Below are 25770 nucleotides of genomic sequence, written 5' to 3'. Positions count from 1 at the left end.
AGGCAGTTCCATTTTTTCCATTTTAGAGATAAGGAGGGGAGATCTTGAGAGTGATTTGCCCAAAGAAGCACTGCAGATACATGGTAGAGCTGAGGTCCAGTGTTTAGTACATATATCATTTGTACTTTCTCAGTTGTTACTAGATGTCAAAATTAAAAGGGTTCCGGGAGCGGGATTACTGAGTTACGTGACAGCTTGAGGTTTCTACACTGGAGTCTGGTCCTCAGTGCCCAGGAAAGCAGGAACACGGTGTGAAGCGTGAACAACTCTGCAGCTTCGTGTAATAGCTCCTTTTCCATTTACCTCACTACCTTTACCAGGTCACCATTATGTCAGTGGGTGCAAGTTCCTGGAAGTTTATAGAGCGAGCTATTGTTTCACCCAGAGAGAACACGCTTGAGATGTACGTAGATCCGTGTCGAGTTATTTTGGTGCCTACACAACACATTCCTGATGCTTATTAAATGTCATCTGCTGCAAGCATTAAACAGCATTTCCTGTGGACACAATCCTCGACTCTTACGGACTCAAAGATCTCAGTCTGACAACAATGGTAGACCCAATAGCAGAAATACAGGACAATAGAAGGCCAGCCCTTTAAGGAATCCCTTCGCAGATTAAGCTGAGAAACTAACCAAAGTTGATCACAATGACTCATGTACGATGCTATTTACCACAATATTACTTATAAGAACAAAAAACGGGAAAGAGCCAAAATACTCATTAGGGGGACATAACTATGGCACATTCATGAAATAGAACATTTTGTACTCATTAAAACCAAGTATTTGAGAAATAAAAAGGCATTTAATTGTATATAATAATCTCAAAGTAATACCAAAATGACAGAGGTACAAGCTTATATCCGATCCCATATGTATATACAGAGGCATATATATACATGTAAATTTATGTTTGTAAGCACATTTATATATACATAAGTGTTTTAAGTATTACAATAGATGTAGATATGTAAAATCTACATATTTAGACAAATACCCAAATGCCAAGCAGTTAATTCTGAGTGGCAAAAAAGAATATACATGATGCTTATATTCTTCTTTATATTTTCTTGTATTTTCTGAATTTTCTATAATAAACATGTACAGCTTTTGTGAACAGGAAAAAAGGGTTTTTAAAGACTTTTCTTAAATCCGAAATTTCATTTGTTAAGCAAAAATTCTTCTTCCTAAAACTATCTGCCTTTTCTTGCATGTACATTCTTCTAAAGTTTCTCCACCTCTCTCTTCCCTCATCTACAGAAACCAAATCTGCTGCAGACTCTGGTGAAGGAGTGCTGACGGGCTCCCCTTCCCACAGCTGAACCCTCTAGACATGTGATGGTTACCACAGGGTATGCACATCTCAACATTCCATGACAGGCTCTGCAATTACCCAGTTACTCCTAACATAAAAGCTTCGAACTTGAAAAGCCTGCAATTTGCATGGCTTTGTGCAGAAGCACCACACGTTATTGCCGTAAACACAAAAATCTGCATCGAAGCAACATTAACGCTGAAATTGTAATTATGGCAGAGTGAGTAAGTTCAAGGATGGAGACGGCACTGCTGTACCTGATGTTTAAGAAAATGCTCTTTAGCATGGGTACCTGAATTTAAAATACAGACTTTTCAACCTCCCTTACAGGTTGCCCAAGAGGGAGCACGCAGCCTCCTATCAAGTTCACGGGGTGCTTAAGAAAGACAGCAGGCTGTTCCCCGTGCGAAGGGGACCCCCGTCTCAGATTCTTTTATCTCCAAGGGACAGTGAGTTTCCCTGTGATAGAATCCACACGCTCTCACCAGCTAATGGGCTGAAGAAGACAGTCTGTACTGACATACTGCTGAGGATTTCTAACTCAAGTTCAGAGAGAACTTGGGAGTAAGCTAGTGAAGAGGCTGCCAAGCACCAGAAGCATCACAGCGCCAGCAAAACCAACGTCACTGTGACAATCACCAAAGCAGCCTGTCCAGTCTGACACCGTCAAGCAGTGAAAACCGCAAGGGTGAGGGCAGAGGTGATTTAGCAAGGATTTTAAATGTGCCTTTTCACTTTCCAGGTGATCATTTATTGATCATCTATCTTAGAAGAAAGGCAACCCTAAACATAAAGCAATCTCCTATTCTTCAACCAGCAGATAAAAAAAGGTTTTTATGTGTAGCCAGTTTGAACATATCAACTTCTTAAGATTTAGAAGACATAATAATACCTGTCATTTATAAATTTTAAAACAATGAAATATATCATTCTCACACTGTATAAGATTCAAATCTGAAGATGTCTAATCTAAAAGCAGACCAAGTTCATAAACCAACTATTTTAATCTCCATTTGTAATATTTTACAGAATTTGAAATTAAAAGGATTCTATCCCACTGCTATTCAAGAAAACTGACTATGAGAGACTTGAGTTTCTTAAGTATTCTTATCCCTCCAAAATTTCTAAGAATCTCTTTTCTCATAGAAAAAAAATAAGTTCAAGGATTCCTGGTGTCTATTTTCTAACAGAAAGAGAACAGTTCAGATTTCCTTGATTTTGGTGAAACACTGCGTTTGCTGAATGTTCTGTGGACTTGGGAGAGGGTCTAGTACCTTAGCAACCAAACTAATTAAGAGTGTGAAAGGCAATAGTCTGGCCTCAGCTTTCAACAATGGTAGAAACAGATTATACTACAAACAAAATCATAGAAGACTTGCTAAAATGACTTTGAAAATAAAGCTATTGAGACAATGCACTATAACACGTGGGACTTCATAAGTACTTGGATATTTAACAGGACTTCCTCTCTGGGGGGAAAACAAACCTTGCTTTCGAGGCTGCATTTCTCGTCATTGGAGTAAAATGGAGCCCTGCATGTTTCTTCATAAACAGTTACTTACTCTTTCAACAAATTACTTGCAATCTGCCTGATAGATTACCAACTTAATATTAAAATTCACCACCCCCTCTCCTGGGAGCCCTGTCTTCTCCTGGGGTCTGTGACACCACCTTCTCTTTCCCTCTTGCCTCTCAGGGTGCTGCTTCTCTGTTTCTTGGTGGCTACTTGTCCTCTCAGAGTCTCTAAATGTTGGCACTGTAGACTCAGCCCTAGATTCTGTCTTCAGAACCTCCAAAACCTTTCTCTCAATGACTTCATGCCCTCCCAAGGCTTTAAATACTATCTGTAAATGAGTGGTCCAGACTGTTATCACCAGCACAGACTCCTGAATTCCAGCCCAAATAACCACTGCTTGTTTATGTCACTTAGATGTCTCACGGACATCTTAAATCCAATCAGTGGCCAGGGGAACTGCTAAGCATTGCCTCAGATCTGTTCTTCCTGTCCTCTCCATCGTGGGAAGCACCCCTTCCACTGATGCACATTCTCAGCAAGATATCTGGAAGCCACCTTTGATCAACTCTCTCACCCCACATTTAATCCATCAGTAAATATTGTGTCTTTTAACTTGAAAAACATGTAATTAAGATCTAATTGGTACTTTAGAAAACAAGTCAAAGAAAATCCACAGCTGATGCATAAACAAAAAATACTGCCAAATTTTGATTTAAAAAAAGAAGAGCCCTTCCCAATGGATGGGGGAGTAAAATCTTCCTGAGTGGCTGCCCAGGGGACCCACGTTTCTAAAAATATCAATGAAAACAAAAACAAATACCACTGTTGTTAACACGGGGAAGCATTAAAATTAAATTTAGGCATCCGCTTTCAAAAGGTTCAATTTATAATAAAGGAGAAACCAAAAAGCTAAATCAAAGGCCATTCTAATTAAATTCCACACTTAGAGACTGGGGGAATATGAAAGATGCCAGTTATTAGATTATTATTAGGAACAGGCATGTAAATTCTACGTTCTTCTCAAAGGACCAAAATGATAAATGCAGTTCACAGGGCAGACGGAGCTGCAGAAGGAATTAACAAATACTAATGATGCTGGTCTATACCCTCGATAAGTGACTCAACACAAAGCCATACCCCAAACTAGGAAAACACAATGACTGACGTCAGTTCATCTGATTTTATCATCCTTTTCCTTAAGCAGGAAGGGCAAGATGTGTCATTACTTAAGCCAACAATTGGCAATTACACAAAGGCTAAGGATTAAAAAATAAAACTGTGGGTGCAATATGGAATAAGAAAGATGTATTCTCCATAATTCAGAGAAACTGACTTATGAACTACTTGAAATCACAGAAACAGATGCATTGTGAAATCATACAGCATGGACACACACGCTAGATTAAGAAATCTGATTAAGTTCTGGGGATGTTTGGACAGCATGGGGACTACAGTTAACAATACTGTATTGTGTACAGAGCAGAGTACATACAGTATGTAGAGTCAATCTTAAAAGTTCTCACAAGAAAAAAAGTGTAACTACGTGAGAATATATATATATGTGCATGTGTGTGTGTATATAGATATATAAATCACTATGTTCAACATCTTAAATACAATGTTACATGTCAATAATATCTCAATAAAATTGGGAAAAGCACTATGATATTATGTTTGGCTTATAACAACAGAACCTGAAAAGCTGTAACATTAGTGTTGGCAGGAATGGAGTAAAATAAAAAGTTTCAACACATGCATTTCAGTCACATGTATAGACATACACATACACACACACAATACATAGAGGAAAAAAAGACAAGTGATACAATAAAATGTTGACCGGGGTTATCCCTGGGTAGTATGTTTAAGGGGGATTTATATTTCCATATAATTTTCCAGATTTTTCTACCAATTATCAGCTTGCTTGTTGCAATCAGAATTTCACATTTTATTTTTTAACCATATCAGCTTTGAAGATCAGAGTCCTAGGAACAGAGCCTGCAAAATTTCTTGTGAGATTTTGTCACACCTTTACAATGGCATGGAGTCATTTGGCGTCAGTGAGCAGATTAAGGACTTGGTTGGCACCGAGAGCCAAAATTTCAGGTTTTGCTAAATCCCTTGCTGCCCAGCTACATTTCTTCCAGGCTTACGGTTGGCATTCTCGGGAGAGCGGGTTATTATGAAATTCCTTGCCAAAATCAGGGATGCTGTCACGTATGTCTCTGGCACCCTGGAAGGTTTACTAATCCTGCTCCATCCCAGATTGCCTTCTTCGAATTCATTAGCCCACCTTGCTTATTTTTTCCCTATCTCTATTTCATTGCCAGACCATTAACTTTCAATTCTTTGCATCAGCACGCCTGTAAATCCATCGTCTTTTATCCTCATCCTGTTCTGCTTTACATCTGATGAATGAGAACAACTGATCAAGCACAATTGCAAGGAGAGCAAGTTGTAATGTGGTGAATCCAATGTGTGGCTCAAAAAGAAAGTCCCACACAAGTTTCAAAGAGGAAGGTCCTCACAGTTTTCTGAAATAATAAAAACTTTTTGAAAAAAAAGAATACAATGTCTCATAGTTTCTACTTGGAAACCACCTTAATTTATGCTCTGGGCTGTGTTTGTTAAGCCAATGCCCTAAGGGTAGATGTGGGGAGCAGGAAAAATAATGAAGGAATGCACATCAAAATGTTCACAGGGTGTTTTGAAGAGTGGGATTTGGGGTGTTTTCTTGCCCAACCCCCATGTGCCTACCCAGTACTTTTCTGAGTTTTCTAAGTTTCTACTTGGAGTTGTATTGTTCATATAACCTCTCCAGTTCTCTGATTATTTTCACCTCTATGGGCCTTCTTTAGCTCAGCTGTACTTTGAAGAGAGGCTTGGTGAACAGAGCAGCAAACACAGTGGTGACTAATTCTTCAGAAATAAAGTCCCTATATATTACAGATAGATAGACAGTAATTTAGGAAAGTTTTCCCAAGTAGATACTAACCTTAATAGGTTATGTGTACTTAGAGGTTTAAGAGTATTTCCTGTCTTTAATTAAATTCCCAGAGTTGTACAATAGTAAAGTGAGACTTCTTTCCATTTTTTTCTTCCAGAAACCCTTGTATAAATGAATCTAAGAAACTAGCTGCAAATTTCTAGTAAAACAATTTTTGAAGACGCAAAAGGTTAGGAATTTTGACCAATGGAGCAACATTTGATCTTAGGACTGTAAAAGCTTGGAGTCAGTAGGTCTCAGTTATTTTTCTACATCTAGCTCTGTGGCTCATCCTCGGTAAGTATCACTTTTACAGCTCATACTTAACCATCTGAATCAAAATATAGTATCAATGTATTATTATGGTAGGCAGAATTTAAAAATGGTCCCCTCAGGTTCCTGTCCCCTAGTTATTGAAGCACTCATCTAGGTACTAAGAGGAAGGGATTTTGCAGACGTAAGTAAAGTCCCAGATCAGCTGGCCTTAATATACAGAGCTTATTTGAGTCGGCCTGCCCCAATCAGATAAGCCCTTTAAGATAAAGAATTTTCTTTGACTGTTGTCAGGACAAGTTAGAAATGTGAAGCATGAGAATGCTTGGATGTGCCACTGCAGGCTTGAAGATGGAGGAGGGCAGCCTCCCATTGACAACTAGGGTAAAATGGGGATCTTAGTCCTACGACCACAAGGATCTGAATCTGTCCACAACATGCATGAACTTGGAAGTAGATTCTTTACCAGTATCCAAGTTAGAGCCCAGCCCAAAGTAAACATAAATAAAGGAAGCCCCATTTTAAATGGAGTGGGGGAAGTCCTGAAGGGGGAGTTCTTACACACTACCACTCAGACCCCAGCAGGGGGAAAGAAGAATTTCTCCTAGCCCAGCAACAGCCCAGCCAATGAGAAGCCACCACCACTCTGGACTCCCCTCCAACTTTCTCTTTCCCTCCATAAAAGCCTCTTTTATTTTTTTTTTAAACTTACCTATGGTTTGCTTTAGTTTGCTAGTCCCAAATTACAGCTCTCTGCTATTTCCAGATAAACTCATTTTGCTGATAAAATAACTAGCTCTTTTGTTTTTTTTCGGAGGTCAACTGGTGACACTTTGATTTTGGCCTTAAGATACCCAGAGCAGAAAAACCAGGTGAGGGTTCCTATAGAACTAGCAGCTTATCTTTTCTACCTTTCTTTGATTTTAGCCTTGTGATAATTTGAGAGCCCCCCCTGAGGTCAAACCTACCTAGACTTCTATAGAACTTTAAGATCATAAATGGATATTGTTTTAAGTCACTACATTTTTGGTAATTTATTGCATAGAAATAGAGAACTGTGCAGGTATTTCTTTTTTTTTTTTTTTTTACTGGTTTTATTTTTACAGCCTTGTTTTATTACATCTTAATTTCCCTACCTTCCTATTCTCCAAAGATAAACACTGCTAAGTTTCTCCTTTCTCTTTCCAAAAATTTCCTATGAATATGTATGAATATACAAGTATGTATGTATGTATGTGTATATGCATTCTAAAACACAAACACATATAAAATTACACAATGAGTTTTTTCACTGAACAGTCTATTGTGGGCATCTTTCTAATATTAGAACATAAAAGCCCATCTCATTCTTTATAACAAATATGGAGTCTTGGATTACATACCTGAATTATTTTCTACTAAACCAGCCCTTGACTGAAGGACACGTTAAAGAATAAGATGGTAACAACTTAATTTTCCATTTGCTAGTTATAAGCAATGCCAGGCTTATTATTTTCTATTATTCAGTCAAGTAAATTCCTAGAGATGGATTTGCTGGGCCAAAGGGTAAATGTAACTGAAATTGTAACCAGTACTGCAAACTAACCACAAGGGTTGTATCAATTCACATCACCACATGATGTGAGAGGAACTGCTTCTCTTTGGATCCTATCAATTTTAAGACATTTTTGACAGCATGCGAGGTGAACAATACTGTCTCATTATTCTGGCTCACATTTCACTTATGATTGCAACAAATCACCATTTCCTATGTTTTTGTTAGCCAATTTTATTTTTTTTCTGTAACACGTCTTTTACATCTTTTGCCCATTTTTCTCCCGGTGCACTCACCATTTTCGTATCGATTTACACAAGCCCTTTGTGTATGAAGGCAATCAAGTGTTTGTCAGTTATGGGCATAAAAGTATTTTTCACAGTTTGTTTTCTTTTGATTTTGTTTATTATACATAATTTTTCATTTTAGGAGAGATACACTAGTCTTTTCCTTTGGGGCTTCTGAATTACATTTCATGCTTAGAATCTCCCTGGAACTAGGAGCCTGTGATTTTTTTGCCTTTCTTTTGTTTTAATGGGACTGTCCTATACGTGGTTCTTTTAGGAATCCCTGGCTGTCAACACTGTTCTGGCTGTGCAGATAAGCTCTAGAACACAATGCCAGTGTCTCTTCTTCCTCAGCACCCTGCTGACATATCTACACAAATAAACTAATGTTCTCATCTGTACAGATTCATCCGATGGGTATAAATCCATGTGTCAGTGGTGAGTGGCCTGACTCACATAATCCCTACCTAACAAGAACAGGAAGTGCAGCTTTATCTCTGTGGTTGATGAAGCTCCGAGAGAAGGCAGGTTTTCCTTCTCCTGTTTTGATGGAGGCATCTAGAATGTCTCCTGGCCTCTGTACACCATCCACACTAGAGAACATAGCGACAGCAAGAGGTAAGAGGCACCAGGGTGAGTGAGAAGCCATTTCACTTTATCAAGACGTGAGGATGGGTTTTGTGTCTAATTTACATTTTCTCCTTTTATACAGAAGTAGGAGCCTAGGAGACTGTGTGAAATGCCATTTGTCACCAAAAGTCTGACAGACTCTTCTACAGCTTCTGAGGGCGTAACAACCTGTTGGCTCCAAAATAGAAGGAAAAATGCTCTCGGAACCTGAAAGACAGGCTTCCCTCAGCCCACTCCCCTGATCAAACACAAAATTATGTCTGAAGGAAAAAGAATTCTATGTAGAGAAGAGAAAAATAATTAAAAGGATCATTAAAGCCTTAACCACATTTCCTTTAATCTCAACATGAAAACTGAAGGAAATCATGGCAATAAAAGACTAATCAACGGGCACATGAAGTCTGATGCAAGTACTACAGAACGCTACGGAGAGGAGGAGGAATAAATTCTTTTAATCACTACTGGTTCATATGTAAGAAATAAAATTTATCCTATACTTAGCACCTACATTTACTGCTGGGTGCCCTGCTGGAGGGGATAAAAAGATAAAACAAAGATATAATTCATCCCCTGAGTAAAGTGTTTGGCCTTGCTTCATCCTCCGGTCAGCTCTGACAATTACAACAATGGTGCAGGATCAATCTCCAAACTCATCATTCAGCTTTGCATACGTATTACCAGCTGTTACCCGTCTCCACAATTATACCCCCACACCTTCTCCAAGGCAACCACTATCATGAAATAGGTCTTTAAAATGATCATACTTTCCTTTATATTCTTACTACAAACGTGTATGTACAGATACATACATATTCATATGAGTGTGTGTATGTGTTTGTATCCCTAAACAAAACACTGCATGGAGCACCACGTTAACCTTCTATGAATGGTTTAAGATTCTTTTGCAACTTGTTTTTGTTACCCAGCATTATCTCTGAAAGCTGGTTCCTTTGCTATGTGCACAGAGTTCCGTGGATGATTATGCCACAATTCATTTATCCATTTGCCAACTGACAGATATTTGGGTTGCTTCAAATGCTTAGCTGCTACAAACAATGCTACTATGAGCAGTCTAGAACATGTTTTCTTGTATATATGTGCAGGAATTTCTCTAAAGCGTTGCCCAGAAGTAGCATTTCTGGGCTTTAGTGGTCTTACTACAGTATCATAATTTTATCAATTTATCTTTTGCCTTTTTTGCTTTACCATTATTACTAGGAGGAAAACAAAATTTCATTCCAAAGAGGCAACTCTCTCTCTCCCATTTTGTCCCCAAACATGTCTAGAATAACTTCCACTCCCAATTGGAGAGCCTCCCTGAGCAAAAGGATTGTTTTCTCTGGGAAGAGTCACACCTTCATTCTAAATAGAAAGTCTACACCATTGGAAAGCCAATCACGTGAGTTTTCACAGGAGTGCAACTGAGGTCACGCTTCATCACTCCTCTGCCAGCCCATCATCCTCCATGGTCCTGAGCACATCTTCCTAAAACAGATCCTCCTCAAATCGGTGAAAGGCATTCCAAGTCCAAATTCATTCTACTCTCTGACCTTCATCTCTCTTTTCACCATTGTGTTCTCGTGCAATCAAGCATACCCACCCCGCACGCTAGCCACACGCTGGGAGTTCCTCTTCTCTCACCCATTTCTACCAACCAAAGTCTGACACATCTTTCAACATTGTAAGCAATTGGCTCCTCCAATCTCACCCAAGCTTTCCTGATTGGAATTAACCTTTCTCTTCTCTGCACCATTTTGGATAGAATTAAAAAAAAAGAAAATACAAAGCCGTCTTCATCGCATCGTTTTTGTAATATGGTTCTACCATCCTTCTAATCAATTCTTAAGGCCAAGGGTCTCATCTCTTGAATATTTATTGTCTCCACAATGGTTTTGGATGCATAGATGAGATATATATGCCACTGCCAGGTAAAACTTTAGATAAAGTCTTGCACACTAACAAGAGAAGACATGTTCTAGACTGCTCACATCAACACTGTTTGTAATAGCTAATATATACAATGGTTAAGTTCAACTTTTGGGAGAAAAATACTGAGCAGTTATGATGCAGTTCAGGACACAAGACACCAAGCTATGGCACACTGGCATATTAAGTATTTTATGGTGAAGGGATTTGAGAAACAGCAAGTGTGTAAGGGCTTTCTGACCTGCCATGAAAGCTGGTCATAAAAACTTCATAAAATCTAGAAGTACCCTCCCCATACCTGGAGGAAAGGAACCTTCTTATCTCTGAAGACAAGGGACAGGAGAATCTGAACAAACAGGCCTTGCTAAGTTTCTCCCAGGTGCCTACAATTAACTCACCTTTGTCCTATACCTCTTGGTCCAACTCCCCACTGTTCATCAAACTACCATAAAAACAGTCAGATCTAACCATTTCTTTGGGTTTTCATTTCCTTATGAAGGCTCCTATGTCCTGTAAAAATGTATATTAAATAAATGGTCTTCTTTCTTTTGTTAATCTGTCTCTGGTTCCTGGCTTCCCAGTGGAGAAGTTAGAAGTTCATAACACTAATCCTCCGCATGTGATTTCTCATGTCCATGTTTCCCAAAGAAAATCCTACCGTGGGATCATGTCTTGCATCATCCACAAATTTAGACATTGAGAAAAAAAATAATGGGAATAGGATTCCACACAAGAAGGATGTCTCCATTTCAGAGTCCGAGCGCTGAAAGAGAGGGTCAGGTTCGGCTGACTCATCAGGAAGAACAACTTGGTGATAAAGCAATAGGGAAACCAAGATAGCAAAGATGTGGAGACACATCTACATTTCAAAATGCTTGGATTATTTTTAAAAATTAGCAAAAAGAAGTAAAACAAAACTCACGAAAGGGTGATTCGTTACCTGCATGAGCAGAGAGAGGTGAGTGGGGCCGAGGCAGCGCTGGCGACTGTCCATTGCCTATCAAGCTTTTGCGGTTGCTGGTCCGGCAACTGCCAAAAGGAAAGGAAAAACAGCTTTAAAAAAGAGACCATCTAGTATCAACACTGTTCACGTACGTTCAAAGTAGGCATAGCCAAGGCTGAACAATCTATCTGCTCATGCTATTTCTAAAATTTTTCAAGTCAATATGCACTGACTAAAATTTGAAGGGTGGCTGTTTTCCAAATATTAGACAATATAATGTATTCATATAGTATGTCACACCATTAATATTCCTCACCACCAGTGAAGCCATAATCAAATGCCTTCTTTCGGCTCTTGACTGCAAATATGTAAACGTGCCACACACACAAGTGATAAATTAAGGATTCAAATCAGCAAACCACAGGTAGCATCTATGTTGACATAAAAATTCTAATACAAAATTACAAGCAATGAAGCGCAATGACATTAATTTTACAATGATGCACTAATTAAAAATCTAATTATTTAGACAAATTTCATAGTTGGGCCTTTTGTCGATAGAACAGCTGATGCCTATGATAAATGTATTTCACTACTCATTCATTTTTCATCTTCATACTGCATTCAAATTCCTTACTAAGGTAGATATTCTGGAATCATAAAAACATTCTAGTCTGTGTTAAAATAACAACGAAGGCCTTTTCTCACAGGCATGTTACCTACTGTTTTTATCCTGGTACCCAGAGTAGAAATAATTCGCTACAAGTGGGTACAGGATAACTATTTTGTACTGTTTTTGCTAGTAGAAAGCTATAAAATAGATAATTTGACTCCAAAGTAACTTTCACAAGGCTCAAAGAACAGCACAAATACAAAGCTGGTTGATGGTGAAGTGGATATTGTCCTCTTTTTCATTTGCTTTTCTTCAGTACAGATTGGCACTTCGTAATCAGTATAGTGGTTAGAGAAGGGTAATAAAAACCATTCACCCATCACAAGGTTCAGGGCACTGTGACGTCATCCTCCAACACCTGGGTGGCCCTCAGCCACCACTAAAGATTTATTGTAATGTCTTCTTAATTCAGAATGTACCTGTTACAGCATTCTTGAAACAGGGCTTGTCCCCTAACTTCTAAATAACATATAGTGGATATATTTGAGAGTTTATATAAAATATTTAAAAACGAATATTTCTAAATACTATTCAAATAACACATTTCAAAACCAAACCAAATTTCTTTCAGCAAAATTGACTCGGGACGAACCCCGTCTCTTAAATATCTGCTGCTGATTAACTTTTGTCAGCATTCCCGTATTCATAATTTCTTAAGGTCAGGCTACATCTTTTTATTTTCCTTACTGGAGCAATAAACATCCCCTAGTATTATCTGTGAGTTTAATTAAGATCATGTTTACTCAGCCTTAAAGAAGTTGTTGAAGAAGAATAGACCTTTGATACTTAATTATGAAGATGGATTGTGGTATTATCAACTCATCTATCAAGAACTGAATTTGACCTATTAAATTCATAGTCATTAAGTCAGATAGTGTGATTAAAAAAATGCTGTACAACATATTTAGTGTTAATTCAAATTAATGTCTCTTCTCATTTTAATACAGAAATAATAAATCTATCCACTTGCTGATGTTAATAAAAGAAATTATAAATGATAGATTTATATCCTGGAACTCTCAGCAAAGTTATTTGTTAATTTTAGCAAACTAACTGAAATACAGGTTAACTTTCACAAAAATGGCTAGTTGCATTTTTTATACTTAGTATCTGATTTAAATCACTTACAAAAATTTTCTCTTGACATTCAATTATTAATGTTTATATATATAAATCAAATGAATAAGAAATAGGTATCAGTAGAAAGAATAACCTAATTAATATCTTGCATAGGGATATCAGTGAAATGCTGACTGAAAGCTAAAATTTAGAAAATAATATTTCTTAAAAACATTTTTAATTGAATTTCCCTAAGAAACTTATAGAATGACTAATACATTACTATAACAAGCAAAATAAGTAGCCAACAATTTCTACTTAAAAAAAAGAAGAACACAGAAAATTCTCACAACTGGATCAGGTATTTAAAATCTACCAAAAAAGGGTGGGAAAGTACTGATTTTAAAAGTGCAATTAAAAAAAAACTCAAAAAGAACTACCTGAATAAAATTTAAAAATGGAATACACTTGTTTGATCGATAGAAAAATATAACAATATAAAATAAAAAATAGGAACAAACTTAGTATTACATTTATCTCTTAATATTAAAGAGATTTACATGTGTACACAAATCTCTGCACTCATGAAGTAGAGTCTTGGCCTCACAAATGAATTTATTTGTCGCTAACATTCCTAAGGGTAAAGGAGCATATTTTATATATATTTAACCTTAAAATACCTAGATTTTCATTAATATATTTTTATTGAAGTATAGTCAGTTTACAATGTTGTGTTTGATATATATATACAAATAATGTTAAAATACTGGGACCCTACTGAGATATTCTGTAGGTGAGTTTTCAAAATTTGATGGGAGGGATGGTCACACAATCTCATTACCATGTACTTCTGGTATCTCTGAGAGTCATCTAATCTTACTACTCTAGGTACCTGGTTGCCAACAAATGAGTCAAAATCTGCATTTAACTCCACAGCAAGAAAACTCCGAATGGGCAGGACCTATGAGTATTTATACCTAGACTGCCCCAGCACCTGGCACTGCCCACGTTAATAATGACACTGGTGCAACATGCTGAGCTGCCCTCTGTGGTCATTATGTTTACATCTGGGTATCACACTCTTTTCTGCCGATGAGAGGAGAAACTTATGGCTACTAAGTGTGAGGCTGGCTACCAAGGTGGTGGTGATCACACCACAGTCATTTAACCCATAACATGATGAAACAGTAGAAACATTGCCACTTGAGCAAAATCAAGGTCCCTTTTCTTTCCTCCAGCATCACTAAATTGGATCAGCTTTGCTTCTTCTCAAGCTGTGTCTCCCAAGGAAAAAACAAGTGCCATCCTACCAGGTAAAACAGGAACATAATTTCTACCATAGCAGGAGTCTCTGAACTTGAACATCTATCCTCGTCTAAGCACTTGAGTTTGTCAAGAGTTATCTCCAGTTCAGCCATAGGAACCTTAGAGGTATTTGATTGCAAAAATGAAACTGAAGAATAGTTATCAAGTCAAGTTTCAGCTCTCCAGCCCCAAAAAGCAATCTTCCAGCTTCATTCTTTAAGAAGAAATGGAAGCCATCCACCCTGCCCGGGGTTGGTCCTGAAAGCCATACCCAGGAATACCCACCACCCATAAAGCACCTCCTCCTCCCCAGGACACCCAGTTGAAGAAACATATGGGGACAGTGTCTGTGGATGACATGCTCAGTTTGTTCTTGCAAACGTGACACATGGCACAGATTCTTTACTTGCAAAATCTGAATTTAGTCCAAGAAGACAGTCATTCACTACTTGAGACAAAGGCAAAGATAAACTATGGATTAGGACAGGGGCTGATGATGCCAAGTGAGCATTTCTTTTTATTTCATTCCTTGGGTTCCTCCCTGGAAAGATCCACCCACATTTGTGTTTGTGTCTACATTTTCACCACTGGTATCACATATCAGGAAAAACTGATGAAGACTTAAAATTGTGTAAAAGAGATGAATGGCTTTCCTTTCCATGGCTTGTAAGGCAGTAGACGCCCCCTCCCCCGACCTCTGGGATTATCTGATTCTATAAAAGCGTATACCTGTTACTTTCTTTCTAATGACTAGGCCATTTTAAAACTCGGTCAGGGTTGGAGTTACACTGTAGAGAACTAGTAGTAATATAAGTGATTCTTGTCCATAATCATGTAAACGAATTTTGTCTAGTATAGACACAATTAATATTCACCCATAAAGAGATGACCTCAAACATTTACTATCACTGTCCTGTGAGATACTAACTAGCTTTGCATCTACTATTAAATTTAATTTCATCATTCCTAGTGCATATATATGTCTGATTTTCAAAATCTCTTACTGCTCTCTTACTAATTAATAAGTTAAATAAAATCTTTGACATGTTTATTTTATATTTGTATGACAGTCACATTTTTGACTTTTTTGATAAATTACATTTTAGCACACACTTTACATTATAGATATTCTGTAACTTTTTTCACTCCACGTTGTATTTTTGAGATTTAACCATGGCAACATAAATATGCGTTTAATTCATGCCTTTTCTTAGATTATTCATTTGAAGCAAATTTTAGGGTTCTTAAATGCACTAAAATTATATATATCATGGACATCTTTTTCTCTTAGCACACATTAAATACCTAGGCCTCTATGTATTTGCAAATCTGATTGCAAAAGCTTTGAAAAGAATCTTTGAGGCTGTACTTGAAAGAAAAATTATATCATGCCACCTAAAGCAAATCTTCCTTACAATCTTCTCTGGACATTTCTCCCCCAAAGTCTTAATTTCTTCAGATGCTGCCTTGCCCTTCTCTCCAAGTCTGTCTTCATACGATTGTCTTCTCCAGAAATAACTTTTTTGTCTTTCATATGTAAATCACTGTACCCTTCCTCCAGGCTTCTTCAAGTCAACAGCTCTACCCCTTTTCTGGTACAACACAACAAGGCCACACCTGATAGCCTGCTGGGTAAGCACTCATCCTCCTTAGAAGGCAACTAGAGAACAAAGCATTCATAGTCCTATCTCCATGACATATTGTTACTCACTTGAAGTTAAGACACTGCCAATGTCTTTCCTGTGGCCCATGAAATCAGGGATCCACCCAGGCTTCCATTAATTCACTCAACAAATTACTTTTTGAGTCCCTAATACACATTAGGATATTTGATATTTGCTGTCCTTTAGGGACCTACACTCTAGGGGAGGAAGCAGAATTAACAAAATAAACTAGTAAAATTTGCAGTATGATAGAAGGTGATGGAGAAACATGATGCACAGAGAAGGACAGGGAGCATGGATGTAGGAAATCAATTTTAAATAGGCAGTTAGGAAAGGCCGCACTGGGGAGGTGATGTGTGAGTAAGACCACAAGAATCAAGGAGTGTGCTTTCAGCAAGAGCAAAGGCCCTGAGGCAGGGGTGCTCCAGGACCAGCAAGCAGGCCAGTGTGGCAGGAGTGGAGCGAGCCAGAGGTAAGCACACAGGGGACAGTGGACAGAGGACGGGGGGCACCTCTGTGGCAGCTCACAGGCCACAGGACAGAGACTGGCTTTTAGTCTGGGTGAAAAGGGAAGCCGCTGGAAGTTTTTAAACATGATCTGAGTTTTGCTTTAAGAGAATTCTTCTGGCTGCTAGATGGAAATCACTGAAGGAGGAAGGAGGGAGACTGGTTAGGAAGTTAAGTGAACGTGCCTGTCTGGTACATTCACATCTCCTGTGACTTGACTCTACAATATAGTACTTTATTTTAAAAATTTATGCAAAAAATCTCCCCAAGATTCAATGCAAGCATTATGGCTGTCCACACGCCTTTACACAGCCTTGCAAACACTGGGGAAAGCAGGTGCTGGGGTTGCGGCCCCTGCCAAGCAGAGAGCTTCAGGCCTCTGCATATTTACATCAGTAGAATGGCCTAGTTCACACGTACCCAGGGTATGTTATTATGAAGGCTTAGTATCGATATTATCGGCTTGATACTTGAACTTAATTTTTCCATTAGTAGAACAACTGCTTTTTAAAGGCATTAATTATAATGGAAATGAGTGATTGCTCCTACTGTTTTTACCCAGGAGCAAAAAACTTCAGGCTAATTACACACCTAGAGGAAGGTATAAGTCTCTAAGCTTTCAAAAATTCTGAGGAAAATCAATAGAAAAATACATATATTACTGCATATAGTACTTCTTGGAAATACATCTAGTCCATTAAGTTAAGCCCACAGTGTGAGGTCTGGCCCAATTTTCTGTCTTTATAAAGGAAGAGAGAGATGGCTGAACATACAGATATTCACAAGATGTTATTCAATACAAGAAATATTTAGGAAATGTCTATTTCTATGTACATAGTACTCTGGCGAATAAGAAAATGAAGAAAACACTCAAAATGTTTAAAATATAAAAGAAGAGTTAAGATTCATTCACAGATAATCTGTATTCTAAGGCAGACTCTGGCAGTGAGGTCCAAACAAAATTCTGTTGCTGCCTTAAGTATGAGCTAAAATCCCAGTCAGCTTTGAAACATATTTTCATAACTAATAAGCAGTAGCATTTTATAGTGCACACTAAGCATGGCAAATTGCCCCTCCATTTCACAGGTCTTCCCTAAATAACCCCTCAATCTCAGGGATCTGTGTGACACAGACATTTTTAAAGACCTATTTCTTCTTAGTTACTCCATTTTGTGGCTATGTCGAAGTAAGATATGTGAACACAGCTATTTCTACGTGGCTGACGTGGTGAGCTCTGAGGTCATGTATTAAGCATGGGACTGATGGGGCCTGACGTTCACCACGTTGTACCACAGTGACCCAGGCAAGCAGAGCATCCATTCTGTGGTCACTCATTCATTCAGGAAGTATAATCAGGGATTCCGCCTGGAGCTTACAACCTAGGAGGGGGTACAAAGATTATATTTTGCATCATGGTGAATCTTGGTGGATACCCAGAAAAGCACAGAAAATAAACATGACTTCAATAGAGATTCAGTAAATATTTTTGAATGACTAATTAAGTAGGTTTCCTGACTTTAAGAAGTTTCTAATTTAACCTGGAAGACAAACATAAAATAATTTATAAGACTAAACTGATCCAAGGTATTATATCATAGTCTAATTCTACTAGCTTGATCAAGGGTATACATAAAAGAAAACACAAAGAGCTGACAGCTTTATATAGTGTAAAACATCTTACTGAGAAAACCTACATACATGTCATTCTGAATAAAATCACAATGGGATAATCAGTGGAATTCAAAGAATGCCATAACACAATGTTCAAAGCTGAAGAGGAGCTGGTAATAATGTGGGATTTATAGTAGCAGGTAAGTCCAACTGCTGAAAACGTTAGAAGTAGAACGTAATTAAAATGAGAAGGGTCTAAATACCTGTTCACTTTTTTAGCAACATGCACCATAGGAGGCAGCTAGCCTGCTGTCCCCCAGGAATTCTAACACAACAGGACAGGTCATCTATTTGAATGAAGACACTTAAGGGCTGGAACAGTCAGTGATGAGATGAATTCTGGACTTCTGATTAGTCACGCAGAGCATGAGAGCTCAAACCCCGCACCAAAGCCACACAATGAAGACTGTTTGTACTGGAGACGAGGGTGTGGAGAAAGCGTTGCGAAGGCAAGGTCATTAATTCTGATTTAAGAGTTGAAGGGCATGTGCTGTGTCTTGGCAAACAGCTCCAAAGGCTGATCTGGCCAGAACATTGTGTGGAGTCATTCAAAACTGTGGTCTAATGGGTCCTGCAAGGCTAAAGGGCTGCTGTCACCTGGCCGGGCGACCTCCGGCTGGGCTATCAAAGTAGCAGCGAGTCAGCTGAGGGAGGGATGGAGGCGGTGGCCCCAATTTTATAACTGGGTAAAGGGTCAGACACCTAGGTGAGCGACACACATCTGCCCTTGTTCTCAGGGCAGATGTGGTCAGGGATCAAAGGTAAGTCTACAGACAAGTTTGGGAGTCAAGGAAAAATAAACAAAACACAAACTAATGTTTTTCTGAATCTCGACTTTAAGAGTGTGTTTGTGTTGTGGGGGTGAGGGGATGTGTGGGACACATTTTTTAAAAATTCCCTGCTTCATACTCAATACGGATAGAAGTCACCACCTGATACATTTTTTTCTAAGTAGCAGAAAGCCGAGTTCCAAGTCCAATGATAAAAATTACTTTTAATCAATTTAATTCAATAGCATTGGCTTTTTCCCAGTTGGCCAGTGTCAAGCAAACACAACTTAAAAAAAAAACAACCTAAGAAAGTGAAGGCAGCAACAAACCAGAGTAAACACAACCACTTAAATCTAATGTTCCGATCTGCCTTTCTGAAAATACTCTAAAAAATTTTACTATTGACTTCTTTCTTCTGTACCTATTATCTCCTACTTCATTGCTTTAAAGAAAGAGCCATCAGCTTTACAAAGCTGAACTGGAAGATTTTCTTATATTCAAATCTTATGTGAACATATACACAGCTGATGTGATGCTGTTTTACCCATTCCAGGCTTCCCCACACAGAAATTAAACTTCAGTGTAACTTCCTACACTTAGAAACAATTTGGTGGATGTATTTTATTCTAGTAGGGTAATTTAGCTACAAAGCTCAGGAAGACCTATAAAAAAATCCAAGGGTCTGTCCCCTCTTTGGGATTCCGAGGACCCAGGGGCTGTTCCGTTCTGACCCACAAAGAGGAAGGGGGAGTTTACTTCCACAACCACGGCTCTTCTTTTCTGACACTCAACAGAAATTTATGTCAAGCTCAGAACGAACAGCGTGACTATTTAACACCCTTCCAACTCCAAAGCGTTTTGCATTTACAGCGATTTGGCCGAACGCTTTGCCCACGAGTGAACTGTCCCCGATTCCTGTGCCTCCGCAGTCAGAACACAAACATACACACATGGAAAGCCGACAGCACAGCTCACTTTGTTCTTTTCTGTGAGGAAAAGTCGTGTGGCAAAAAGCCATCATCTTTCTGTGCAGTATGTTTTGTTGCTAGCTGTGCCCAATTCAGAATCTTGCAAAACGACATTCTGCTAATGACATGAATGTCAAAGCTGTGATAATGGGCACAAGTAGAAGAAAATGTTTCCTAAATGGAGAAACAACAGGAAAACTGCCAAATGGATATTAAAATTAGTCGTGTGTTCGTCCCACACTTCAGCATTTAGTCCCCTACTATTTGTGCCCAACAACAAGGAAGCAGCCCTCTAAGGAGGGAAGAATAGCCCACCTTGGTGAAAAGCACAGGAAAAAAAAAAAAAAAGAGGTCAAAGGAATGCTTTCCCTTAATTAACTTGACAGATGTCTTTCCTTTTTCTCATTTGCATCCACTGATGTTTTCTTAGTCAGTCTCTCATTTTGCAAAGATGAAATTGGCCACAAGGAACCAATTCTGGTTCTAAAGACAGGAGGGCTGGGGCAATACCAGGAGATGCTGGTCTTTAAATTGCTCAGTATTCAGACTGGGTAATGAATGCTCCTTGCTCTTGCCATTTGTGGGCTGAGTAACAGAGTTTTAGCTCTGGAAGATGATGTACTGACTGCCGCGGCAGCACCACCGATGAGCAGCAAATGGGACCTAGGAAGGGAGGACATGTGGCTCCCACAACTGGGGCACATTCAAAGTTAGAAATCTCCTCATTAGACACAGAAATACATTTAACTGTATCTTATGTGAATACATTATACACTCCACAAAGGAAAAGACAATTCTGTTTAAGATTTCACAGATTGGCTATTTCTTAGAGGAGTACAGCTATACAATACAAGGACTTAACACTGGCCAGTCTGTTTTAAAATTCCTTAAGCCTCGATTTACTGATCTGTAGTATAGGAGTAAGAATATGAAGTACCTCAGAGGGCTAAGGAGAGATGAAATGAGATAATGCATGTGAAGAAATGATCATAGTGCCCAGCACAGCAAGGGCTTCATAAATATTAAACGTCAAGAGGAAACAGTTTGGTGTTTCTTTCTTGCATACACTCTTTCATGCATACTATGTTTTCCTACGTAGAATGTTACACGAAGGCTTTCCCTCAAGGATCTTGGAACAAGAAGTATGAGACTGAGACTGCCCAGAGAATTAACTTCTAAAATCAATACAATGAATTATGCAAGAGCTAAAGTGGCTGGTTCTAAGGCAGCAGACTTGACAGTAAATGTAAATATTAACACAGTTATAGAAAGCATGTCACAACAAGAAGGGCAACTGGTTGGCTTGAGAAACAGAAAAACAAAAGCTGAAGAACCACAAGTTCAAGTGTTCATCCAAGGGCTTCAAACTGGCAACCTCAAGGTGAAGAGACATGCAGGAGACCGCACCCAACACAGACGGCGAAGTTTCAGATCAACTGTCAAAACCATCTGCATCACCTCTGCCCAATGCCAGGAGTTATTTAAGTCATCCAGCGTGTCTTGCTCTGTGACCACGCTCCCCAAACCACCTTCTGACTACTTCTTGGAGAGGTCTGTCCAAATATGAATAACACGAATAACAAAAAATCAGCTGCTAACTTTCACTAAGTGTTTTTTTAATACACACCAAGTAATGGTTTAATTTGCATGAGAATCCTATCAGGTAGGACTTATTTTTATCCACATCTTATAGGCATGAACTTCTGACTGAGAAGTTCAGAAATTTGCCTAAGATCACACAGCTAGTAAGTGGTAGAGCTGGAATCCCAACTCGGGCAGTGTGCCTTCAGAGCCCGTGCTTGGAACTATTTGGTTAAAATACAAGGCAAAGAATAAGAACTTTGAAGAGCCTAAGCCCCATAATGTTGATTTTTCTGCCTGTAATTTCTCTCAGAATTCTGGTCCTATACACAAATCAGTGTGGTATCAGGAAGCAAATTTGACCATCAGAAAATCTAAAGCGTATTTATTGACTGTGTTATTGAGAAAAGTTTTTTTAAAACAGATTTTATTTTTGGTGGGAGAGGTAACTAGGTTTACTTATTTATTTTTCAAGGAGGTACTGGGGATTGAACTCAGGACCTCCTGTACTGTAAGCATGTGCTCTACCACTTGAGCTATACCCTCATCCCCGCAGGAAGTTTTTTTTTTTTAAAGAAATATTTACAAATGATGTATCTCAAAATACAACAAATGCAACATTATAAAATCTACATATTGACAACTTCTCTAAACTTGTGACCCCAAACCTTACTTATTCTTTCCAGACGTCATTCCTCTAGTCTGATACCGTCCCCCATTCTTGCTCCCTGAGGACCTCCCAGACTCTAAGACAGCACGCATGAGAATATGTCTGTGCAAAGACGTTGTACTCAGTGGTGTGAATTACAGCAAAACTCTGGCAGGAGTTCAGACAGGGCAGAGAGAGGGAGGCACAAAAGCGTCAGTTCCTAAGGAAAGGCTTAGTGCTGGCTTCACTCACCTTCACATCCCTGGCCTGCCTCTTATGGGCATGGCCACCACTTTCTCACAGGGCCAGCCTTGTGTGCAAAGAGGTGACCTCATTCGTCCGGATCCTGGAATCTGGCCCTTATTAGTAAGCACCCTGAGCTCCAGAACAACACACACTCCGCCTCTTCACACACTCACTGGGCATCCCACCTCGGCTCATTCTGCACTCCCTGCAGTGACTCAGAGAGCTCCTGTTCTTTCTGTTCTTGGGTTCCTGTTTATTCAAGTTACGGAACCCTGACCTTCACATGAAAACATTTCTAAGCTGAAATTCAATGGTATAGAGAGCTGGTACCCTACTGTGTGCAATTTCCAAATTGAAAAGGACCCAAAGGAACTTGCCTCCGTGAAATTAAATTGCACATCAGGACGAGAATTAAGACACTTGAACTTACTGAAAACACATCACTGACACGATGAAAGAAATGCGTATGAAATCTTCCCCTGGCTACTTTTGCTTATTACTTTTCTAAATAGACCCTAAACCCTACTGAAAGAACAAAATATATATGAAAACAACAATGCAGCTAAACCCTCTTGAAAAGGCAATCTGTCAATAACTACCAACTGAGTCATTCCTTTGGCTTTGTGGTCACATCATATGTTCATTCACAGTATAATCATAAAATTGTAGCGTTTGCTTATATAACAAAGCGTGTTTTATGCCCGGGTCTTTAGGTATTAGCTACACTGACTGTTTATTACAGCAAGCCCCAAAGCTTCTGAACTCACACAATGATACAGTAAGGAGGAAGACCACATTGTGCAGTAAGGAGGAAGACCACATTGTGCTGTTAACCAACCTGCCTCAAGAATAGCATACCAAAACCGTGATGCTATGTTCTCCAAAGGACAAAAATCGTTTCTCATTATACTTAAAAAAAAAAAAAGTAACACAAACACTTCAGTTGTGTATTTTTGCATCTGAAAGTATCAATAAAATAGTGTAAAAGCAAGCAGCTAAGTGGTAGGCCATAGGTCCTATCATCTTTCTACAAATTAGCAACCAGCCCCTGGTGATGAACGGTTTCACAGGACAAAGTAATCTCCTCCTCCCTCCCTCCAACAATACCACCATCAGCTTGGTTTTCTTGTTTTTCTTGTTTCTTGTTTTTCTCATGTGCAGCTTTTATTACTCCAAAAATCCCCCAGGAGTTTTTAAAGAGTATTTCTGCCCCAGGAAGAGGGAGGACAGGCACCAGGACCCAAAAGAAGATGTGCTTATGAGTTTGCAACCAGGAAATGTGGGGAGGGAGACATTTCCCTGAGTTTTTAAATAGCTCCTTTATTTAGTTAGGTGACATTATGTATCTGAGAGGACAGGGAAAAAAAAAAACTGACCTACTCAAGGTTTGATAGAAACTAGGCAGTCACATTAAAAAAAAAAAAAAAAAAAAAGACTAAAGACCAAAATGAAATAAACATATAACCACCTAAATTAGAAATGCAACTGTTAAAGGTTTCAATATCCGGGTAGGCAAATTGTTCCTGTCTTAGTCAGGTGAAGGCCATTTTCTCAAGTAAGCACTATAGAAAATGAAGACTATTAACATGGGGATAATTTTATCACTGAGAAATATAAACTATGAAATGAGTGGGCAGGGGAGGTCCCAGGAAGATTGTGTAAATGTATCCATAATACATTGTTAAACTAAAACATATCATTCCATCTACAAAAAGGTTTTCAAATTATTTAATTACATTAACTACCGGTAGAACCAGTAATTAATGTTTGTGCTTTAGTTGAAAAAAAAAAAATACTAGCAATGGGCTGGCACCATCATTAGGAAGAACTAAAGGCATATTAATTACAACTGATAACTATATCCCCCCAATTCTCCTGGCCCTCAGCGTCACAGCCTCACTTCAGAGATGAGTCATTTTTCAACTGTTAAAACTTCCTTTTAGAAAAAGAACTTTGATTAGTTTTCTACCTCCTCATGCAACTTATGATTTTACCTCAACAAGATTAATCTCTAACTCATCTATGAGAGAGTTAATCAATTTGTAGAGAAATGAAGAAAACTACTTCCCTATTCCTTTTAAAATGTTTTTTAAAAATTGATAAGACTCAGGACTAGAAATAGGGTTGGCTGCTTTTTCTTGAGATAGCTCATTTTTTGGTCATTCTGTACTCCAAATCCTTTTCACGTACTAAATGAAATATATTTTTTAAAAGATCTACCCCACAATAAGGATCTAGTTCTGCCTGAGTCACACTAGCCTGACACTGAATGACGAAAAAGTCCAGAACTGAGGGAAGAAAAGGTGGCCCCAAGAGGTCCAGGGACCGAGGCTGACCGAGGACTGTCTGTCCCCCTGGGAATCGCAGAGGTGGAACCGCCAACAAAGCCTCTCCGCTCACCCACTCACTTTTCTCTCTTTTTTTAAAATTTAGTTTTATTTTTTAATTGAAGTATAGTCAGTTACAATGTGTCAGTCTCTGGTGTACAGCACAATGCCCCAGTCATGTATATAGTCGTTTACATGTTTTTTTTTTCCCATTAGAGGTTATTATAAGACATTGAACATAGTTCCCTGTGCTATACAGAAGAAACTTTTTAAAAATTTTTATTTTTATATATAGTGGCTAACATTTGTAAATATCAAACTCCCAAGTTTATCCCTTCCCACCCCCTTTCCCCAATAACCATAAGATTGTTTACTAAGTCTGTGAGTCTATTTCTGTTTTGTAGATGAGTTGATGAGTTCATGGTGTCCTTTTTTTTTTTTTTAAGATTTCACATATGAGTGATATTATGTGGTATTTTGCTTTCTCTTTCTGATTTAAGATCACTAACAACCACCTAGAATTAACTCCTTCCTCTCTCTGGAAATTTTTTTGCTTCTAATCAAACCGATTTACTGCCCCACACCCTACCTCATACACACACCCCTTTCTGGACCTTTTCCTGAGCTGACAGAGAACAAAGGGTGATGTAGAACAAATGATCAGACTTGTTCTCCTAAAAACCCTGAATGAAGTGGTTAAATAAACTATGCTACCACCACCAGGTGGGATATTAGTCCCAAAGTGCTTACCTACAAAGACAAAGGTGAAAAGCGTAGAGTCCGAAGCTTGATATCAAACATGCTTACAATATACAGAAGGCAAAGAAAATGGACTGGGAGGAAACATACACCAACCATCATGGTGATTACTTCTCGGAGGCAGGAATACAGGCGGATAAGCAAGTGTGTATGTGTGTGTGTGCATGTGCTTGTGCTCT

General features: G+C 38.7%; 1 protein-coding gene across 19 annotated transcripts in view; it reads right to left on the bottom strand.

Annotated features, from left to right (window-relative positions):
• Positions 1 to 25770, bottom strand: part of MAST4 (microtubule associated serine/threonine kinase family member 4) — a 516475-nt gene that overhangs the window by 93034 nt on the left and 397671 nt on the right. For all 19 annotated transcript variants that reach the window (XR_004317247.1, XR_004317246.1, XM_032473373.1 and 16 more), the window contains one exon: positions 11410 to 11498. Coding sequence is in view for 16 of the 19 variants with exons in the window: in XM_032473373.1 (XP_032329264.1) it covers positions 11410 to 11498 (89 nt within the window). In the remaining 3 variants the exon portion in view is untranslated. The remainder of the gene's footprint in view (positions 1 to 11409; positions 11499 to 25770) is intronic.

The sequence above is a fragment of the Camelus ferus genome, chromosome 3 (genome assembly GCF_009834535.1).
Source record: "Camelus ferus isolate YT-003-E chromosome 3, BCGSAC_Cfer_1.0, whole genome shotgun sequence".
Taxonomy (NCBI): domain Eukaryota; kingdom Metazoa; phylum Chordata; class Mammalia; order Artiodactyla; family Camelidae; genus Camelus; species Camelus ferus.
The sequence above is the reverse complement of the archived record's forward strand: the minus strand, read 5'-3'. Positions and strand labels throughout refer to the sequence as shown.